At 31.0% G+C, this 8,385-nt stretch overlaps 1 protein-coding gene across 1 annotated transcript in view; it reads right to left on the bottom strand.

The window, feature by feature from the left end:
• Positions 1-7,986, bottom strand: part of LOC106466581 (epsin-2-like) — a 19,352-nt gene extending 11,366 nt beyond the window's left edge. Inside the window, exons 1-4 of the mRNA XM_013926874.2 lie at positions 7,654-7,986; positions 6,055-6,282; positions 3,017-3,074; positions 1,878-2,128 (exon numbers count right to left, since the gene is read on the bottom strand). Coding sequence (XP_013782328.1) covers positions 1,878-2,128; positions 3,017-3,074; positions 6,055-6,282; positions 7,654-7,926 — 810 coding nt within the window. The 5' untranslated portion in view covers positions 7,927-7,986. The remainder of the gene's footprint in view (positions 1-1,877; positions 2,129-3,016; positions 3,075-6,054; positions 6,283-7,653) is intronic.
• Between the last annotated feature and the right edge of the window lie 399 nt (positions 7,987-8,385).

The raw sequence follows: 8,385 nt of genomic DNA, 5'->3' as shown, positions 1-8,385 counted from the left end.
CTGTAGCTTTTTTTCCCCCAAAACTTTCGTCTTCAAAATAAGGGTGCGTCTTATATTCTAAAAAATACGGTAGCTACCACCTTCTCCTGGCAAATGAAATGCAGTAGGAAATCTCTTTCAAACTTGTCTTTGAACAAAATAAATATTCAAATTTAAAACTGTAAACATAATAAAAGTATCTATTGAATGTTTATTAGAAAATTTGAAATACCAAAGTTTTACATACTTGGTTTCCTACCTCACATATTTTATTTTTAGTTCAAATTTTAATATAGTTTGTTATGCTACAACCAATTTGTATTATATCACATACTTCAATTTTAAACATGTTAATTTCCCAGTTTTTTTCTTACAACATGTATGCATTTAGAAGTAATTCTATACTGTTAGTTTATCAGTCACTATTAACTAAAGCTGAGCTTTAAGCAATTACTATATGCTTCGGTTTCTTTGACTACGATAGGTCGTTTTCGATGGCACGGAGCTTCTAATGAATGTATAATAACTTGAATAACGTGTGATTTAAATAAATATTTGCTTTTTCGATAAACAGATCGTGATGATTTTCTATAATAAAGATACTCTATTCTTTGTTTTTCTGTTTATAAATTTTCGTACAAAGCTACACAAGGGCTACCTGTGATTGTTAGCATGCTTGCACAGTGAAAATAAAAGTTTGTGGCTCATGTCTTCTTCTTGTGGAAATGTGCACTTTTGGGGCCCATTGGTGCACTATAAGAGTGACAGTCATTTTCAAATATTCAGTCAAACAAGAGATGTAGTTGGTGCTGTTGAATGACTGCCTTTCCTGTAGTCTAATAGTTCAAAATTATAGACAGCTATGTACATACAGATGACCATTGTATAGCTTTGTCGAGTATCCGAAACAAGCCTTTATTTTGGTATTTCTGTTTTCCTGGCTAAATCCATATTCTGCATTAAACTTTAAAATATTTAAACCTAAGTACAACTTTTCAACAATGTTTAATAAAAAAAAAAAAAAGGTACCGCACTTTGTACACAAGGTTGACGACGATACTTCATGGATGAATGAAATGTACGTTTGCTACCGAAAAGAGAAAATCTGGCTATACGAACAAAATAGACCAATCGCTATTCAAAAGTTTCATAACAAAAATAAATCTTTCTTGAATGAACAAAAAAAAAAAGCTTATAAAAATTCTTGCCATTGCGGAAATGTCCGAAATTATATATTTACGATAAATGTAGCTTCACAGAGAAAAATTTCGACTTACATTTCATTCTTTTCTGGCTGGAAAAGGTCTATAATTCTAAAATTAAAATATTTGTACGATAGTTGTGGATTTAACCTATTTGATTCTAGAAAAAAAAAGTATCTGTTTTATACAAAGTACTCCTCACACTTAAAAATTAATAGAAATATCACTTATTATTTCAAGGTATCTATTTCCTTTTACTGTTAGCAAACCTACGTGTCGTCTGGAAATTTGTTTTAAAAATTAAATTCATTCATTTGAAATATATTACATAGTAAGCATTACTTCCTAACGATTCATTACAGGCAAGATTTTTTCATATGCGCATGTTTCGATAACCAATGAGTACAAGATCAGAAAATAAGAAAGATATGTTTTATTTAAGTTAACTGTAACAACATGGATGTTGTTCAGTAAGTGACAATTAACAACCACAAATTGATATATTGAAAGCAATTAATACATATCTTACTTCATCTTATGGAAAAAGAAGTGAGTGACGAAAAAAAAAAAAAGAATTTTTAAAGTCTATGAAAATATAAAAGTGACAATATATTTTAAACTATTTAGAAGTACAGACACCAGGGCTCAGTCAGTTTGTTCAAAATTTATAACAATAAAAAAAGTCTATTCACTGACCTTCAGTCTAAACAGATCATCTGCACCAATCTGTTTCTGTTGCATGCCCTGTCTATTATTAGATGAAGATGACGACTGCATAGTACTATTATCTCTACTTTCTGTGATAGCCAACTGAAGGCGTAAGTCATCATTTTGTCGTTGTCGTTCTTCTTGTTCAGCTGCTTCTTTGCTCATGGCTAGAGCTAACTGTAACTGTATTTCTTCTTCTCCTGGACTCTGAGGACGAGCACCTTCTAGTTCTGATTGCACTATCGAGACAAACAAAGTGATTTTAATTGAGATACATCAACTACAGCAAACTGTAAGGACAACTTATCTTAGTCAATCATGACTGGCTAATTTGTCAAACAAGTCGTTTGTCTTGTATAGTTTTATGATGGTGTTTTCAGGTGAAACTGGTTGCCTCAAAGAGTTATTAGGCAGAATAATGGGGGGGGGGGGAATCAGCAAGATAAATTATGAAGTAATTCTGAATTTAGCTAAAATAACTGAGATCAGGCACAGAAATAAACAGGCTAGACATTATGTGGTATACAAAATGAAAACAATTTCTATTTGTGACAAAGACAAAAAAACAATGTGAGTACTTGCAACAGAACAAAGGATGGTCCCCCTACTGGACTCGTAAATTGACAAACTGGTTACTTCCCAATCCCCAGGTTTTATTGGGTTTCTGACTAACCAATAACTTTAGCTTTGCTGCCCTCTTCATTCCTGTCAGGTAACAGACAAAACGACTTACTTTCTAACCCAATCTCGTTCCTCTCCTTACCGCCGATTATCTCATGGATAAAGGCTAGTTACAGGTAAACTGTTGTACATTTGTTACTATGTTAAACTTGTAATTCACTACCCATTGAAGCCATCTTCAAACTTTATAAAACACTTAAAACAGCAAGAAATATTTTTAATAACACAAAAATAACTGAGTGATAACACAGACAGATACAAAAGACAAACCTTTTGGAACTGAGTGATAACACACACAGACAGAAAAGACAAACCTTTTGGAACTGAGTGATAACACAGACAGACACAAAAGACAAACCTTTTGGAACTGAGTGATAACACAGACAGACACAAAAGACAAACCTTTTGGAACTGCGTGATAACACAGACAGACACAAAAGACAAACCTTTTGGAGAAGCAGCACCATCTGGGGATCCGTAGGCATCTCTACGAGAAGACTCATGCTGAAAAATGGATCAAATAAGTTATGCAACAGAAGACTGAAAAAAAAAATACTGTGTAGTTTTATGGATTAACAGTTTAACATTACCAATAGTAAAGCACCTGAATTTCTTTTAGTAATTAATACTAAATTACTCATGAAAACTAATGGGAAAACAATAATGCAAAAACTTTGCACACCTTCTTTGGAGCAAGTCCTAAAGTGTTCATGCAATACAGTAAATTCCAAAAGACCCTAAAAACTTCTCAATTCCAAATTTAGGGGCCTCAATGTAACAATTTATAAGATCTAAATCTAGATGTTAATTTCCACAACCCTTTATCTAGCCGTACCAATTTCATGTAAATCCCGAGAGCCAAAAAACCCTCTTATTCTTATATGGAAATTCTAATTCAAAAACTCTCGAAATCTAAACTAATATTCAAATAACTCCTTAGATTTTTCAGGAACACTGGTTCATACAAACCTACGATCCACCAAAAATAGCTTCTGACTCATTTTAGGCTCCCTCACAACCACAATTCTTTTACAAAATATTTATTGTAGGAAAGGAAGGAGGGGGATTAATTTCAAATTGTTTTGCTCAAAATTTTGGAAGCAGTTTAAAAATGAAGTGAACAGATGTATATAGAGAGAGACAGACAATGGGAGAATAAGATACTAATAAAGGCTGAAAGTTACTGATAACATATGTATATTATTGAAGTTATTTTGAAGATTCCTAAAATGCTAAAGTCTTTCGTATTAGTAAATTGGTCAAATACCTCTTTTTTTTTTCAGTTACTTAAGATAATCATGTATAAATCTACTAGGAAATATACATGAATAAAAAAAACCAAGAACTTGAGAGAATTTATAGTCTCAATATATATAAACAAATGAACATAAATAGGTAAAACAATCAGTAAAAAATCACAGCAAGGTCAAACTTCTTCTGATCCTTCGAATTGTATTATTCAGTCTTTTCTAATACACCATAGCTAACATATATAAGTTATGAGGTACGAAATTGTTGAGTACGTTATTAGAATAAAAACTGGAGAACTAAATTTTCCCTTCTGCTTGAAGAGTACGAGACAATACTTGAAAATATTAGCTACTTTTTAATTTGTATTTCTTACAACAGAACCTCTAGTAGCAAGTAACTTCCGGTAACCTTGCATAAAAATGTTCAAATCAATGTTCTATTTTTCTCCAATTCCAAAAAAACACCACCACCACCTGTATATTTTGAAAGTTATTTACGTACACGTAGTTTTCAATATACTTCGCACTACATTAAGCTGATGCTACTTTGTATTATAAAAAAAACTGATATTAAATAAAATAACAAAAATGAGTTTTCAATAATCCATGAAAATTATAACAAGAATAATCAGAAAAAAATGTTTAAAATCTATAAGTTCAAAAACTGTTTCCACCACTTTTTTTATCCAAATCCAATTATCTAAAAAACAGAAAAGACAGTTCTATACAAAGTAAACTTAACCAGTTTTACATTAAAACTTTGATCATAATGTCAAAACTATCCCCCCCCCAAAAAAAAGTCAAATTTATGTTATCAAAAAAAAGTTATTTTTACTTTGGCCAAAACACCCCAATGTGAACACTTAAACCTAAGTCCAATACTTAAAAATACTAATTCAAGTTTGCCTCTCACAGCTCTATTTTGCCACACTTTCCAGCCATACTATAAACTGTGTAACCTGACTTTACAGCAATTCTGGAAAAAGATAGTTTTTTTTTTGTTAATTTTATATTTTGATTAACACATAAATTATGATTTTTTTTTTACTTTCTAACACTTTGTATCAATCAGCAACTTTCATATAAAAAAATTTTAAATTCACTTTGGATCCTCAAATCTATTTCCAGCTAAGTTCACTGATGGGTAATTTTGGATTATAACAATTTTTTCGTGTTTTTTTTTAAAAGCTCTAACTTGTTTACAAAGTAAATATAAAATACCACAAATACAGGTAAGCAATATTCAAATTTCCAAGCCAAAAAATAATGAAGATATTAATAAAGCTAAAAAAAAACAACTGATGTCTGGCTAGAACGGCACATTATGCTAAATAGATTTAATTACATTTTAAGTTTATGAAATCCTCACTATTTAACAGAACTTCATTAGGTTTGTGTATAAAAATTTACCACCAGAATATTTTGTGAAATGGAAATTAATTTGAATGATATTTTGCCTAAAGCTCTCTTTTAAACAAAATTCATATAATTCTTTTTTTAGAAAACTGTCTTCTCAAAGTCCTTAACTATTAGTCTTTTCAATCAACTATAGTTATGAGTGTTGTTCTGCCTGACATCAATTTACAGTCTGTCATGATTAGTTGAACAGCACTATGCCTTTACACAATAACTTTAAATTTAGGATTTAGTGTTCAGTGTCTACCATTAAAAATTCAATGGAATACAGCTAAACAAAAAAAGCAAATACTATGAGACACCAACAGTGAAAAGTGTGAAAAGAACTGAAAAAAAAACACTATATTAACCTCGAGTGATCAACTCAGTTGATGTAACTGATTACCCCTGAGCACTGATTACAGTAATAAGTGCCACATAAAATAATAAATCAATCAAAATTACAATTAAATTGATTACTATCTTAAAATAATTAACTAACCAAAATTAGTATTTCCTGTTATTACAGTCTTCAATTAGTCCCACTATTAAAGTAACTGAAATAATTTCTCATTATTATTTTAAATTAATTCAAGCCTGTTTAGTATAATCAATTAGCATTATGACTCACAGAAATAACCAGGTAATAAATTTAGTGTCTTCAATTGTTACTATTTTAATCATTCCAACCATCCAAGTCTCGTGTGAAGATAATCAATTAATAAGCCCCACAATTAACTGATTAGCGAAAGCCGCTAATTTCCCAGTTCTATCTGAAAGATGTTAAGATTCTGAACTGTATCAGCAACAGGTTAGTTAAGAAAAGAGAGCTAACTTACCATTCCACCTGTCTCGTGATCTACGTGGGAAATAGACTGGGCAAACCTTTCCCTGGCCTTCAAAGCTCTAACCCGCTCGCTCTTTAAACGTTCTTCATCTCTGAGTAACGTTACTAACTGTTTGGATTTTTCTCTGACGTTTATTCCTTGATCTTTATTTTCTTCAATGTACTGAAAATCTTTGAGTGTTTGGATGGCAAAAATATTTTCTCTACACTGTTGAGCTACCTGAAATGAGTTAGTGAATCGATGTACATAAAGAATTTGCTACACACTTTAACATTCAAGTGCACTAATTTGCCACATGGGTCTGTAGAAGCAAGAATTAATGAACTGGATTAAAAGAACTCTCCATGATATTTATAAATACCATTTAGAAATGAAAGGAAACAGATTTAAAGTGAACTTGTCTAACAAAGTTAACTGCAACAAAAAAAAAAGTTTTCTGTTGTTGTTTTTTTTTTGACACGTGTACATGTATAAAATTAGGCTAAAACATTTATGTCTCAAACATCCACTGTAGTCTGTATTATTGAGAACGTGCCCTGTGAGAGTTATATTCCCACACAGAACTATACTGCTTCTATGGAAAAAAATCTAAACATTCACACACAGTCTTCTAAAAACCTAACTGTGCAACTAATACAAAACAGTGTTTTATGGAACATGTACCTCAAATAGCTATAAGGGTAAATTTAACAATATAGTGGTTCTACACTTTGTTAATAACAGATCATACTTTTACTAGTATCTTCTCTTACTATAAGAATGGTTACTTTACAAGTAGTAGCTAATGTTTCCTGAAAAGAGGACGAAGACCATCTAGAAGGGTCACCTGTTTTAAACACTCATACCATTATACAGTAGCGTGTTGTCTGTCAGTCAGTCAGTAGATACTAAAATGACATCACATATGGGATGCTTAATGTTGCAATGTGTGCTGTCATGATGTCAGTAAAGTGTGCACATGACATGGATCACGAGAACTATGAACTCTGTAGGCTACAACACAGCATGACATATCAACTTCAAAAGCAGGAAATACAAATATTTGTTGTTCATAATTTTGGTTCCGTTTACTCTTGAAAAATAACACTTTCGGGAACCCTGAGGAAGTATATCTAGTACCTTAGTTTTACACATTCAACACATGCATGTAAACATATTCTATTTCACACATCTTTTATAAACACAACGTATAAACTGGTTTTTTCCAATATTTTATATCCTGGAAGCATACAAAACATAAGAAAGATCTCTAATACCATCATGCATTCTTCTTACTGGGTCGATAAAATATGTTTAAATTATTATCAGTTACACTGTGATATTACTTCACACATATATTAAAAATATTTATATCTGTTAATATTTTATTCCCTTTCTTAGCAAAATGTTGCTCTATCAAGTAATTTCTTTGTATTGTATTTATAGGTAATATAAATATCACCCTAAACCTGTAATCTGATGTGAGAGATATCTATGTTAATTTCTGATAAACACAAAATAATGTAAGAACAAAAAATATATAGTTATTCAGATTACTGTATCCTTAATAAAAAGACACAGAATAAGAATGAATAGAGAAAAAAAACAGACCTTCTCAGATCCAGTTTTTATCAAGTAATCTAGAAGCACCAGAGCCTTATATACGTGTCTCCAATTTTTACCATGATCGTTCAGTCGTTTCCAAATCATCAGCATTATTTCTGAGAAAGCACCAATATTGTAAGTCAAGTTAGATATTTCACTCATGAGTGTACTTGATGGACCCCATGGGTCATTAGATGTCGCTTTACGTACTTTCACTTGAGCATCGGAATAATTACAAACAACATTTTTCACGTTACGCCTGAGACCATGAACATTCATTTTTTTTTAATTGTAGTTTGATACAATCTCTAAAATGTTTATAAAACAATGAGAACTATGATGTTAGAAAAATCAAATATTTTACATGTCGTATTAGCTGGCCTCTCGAATAAGGTATGTATCACACACGTAAACGTTATATTTTTCACTACATGTATATAAATATATTTATACATGTACGTATTTTTATTTGTTTCAGGTTGCTTTCTGAAGCTGAAGAAATCTCCATAAAGTTTTGTAACTGGGTCCTACATCTGTGAAAATAGCTTGTAAAATATTTGATTTTTCTAACATCTAAAATATTTTACACGTGTAACAACAGAAGCAAAAATTACACATTATTCTCAGATCTTTAATATACTCAGATAAACATAAGGCGATGTTTACTACATATAGAGAATTCTTAAATACCTATGGTACTCTTCAAATACATTATACAAAAAAACCAAGGAAGTACCT

This window comes from Limulus polyphemus, unplaced genomic scaffold (assembly GCF_000517525.1).
Source record: "Limulus polyphemus unplaced genomic scaffold, Limulus_polyphemus-2.1.2 Scaffold2309, whole genome shotgun sequence".
Lineage (NCBI taxonomy): Eukaryota > Metazoa > Arthropoda > Merostomata > Xiphosura > Limulidae > Limulus > Limulus polyphemus.
This window is presented reverse-complemented; position numbering and strand designations above follow the sequence as displayed.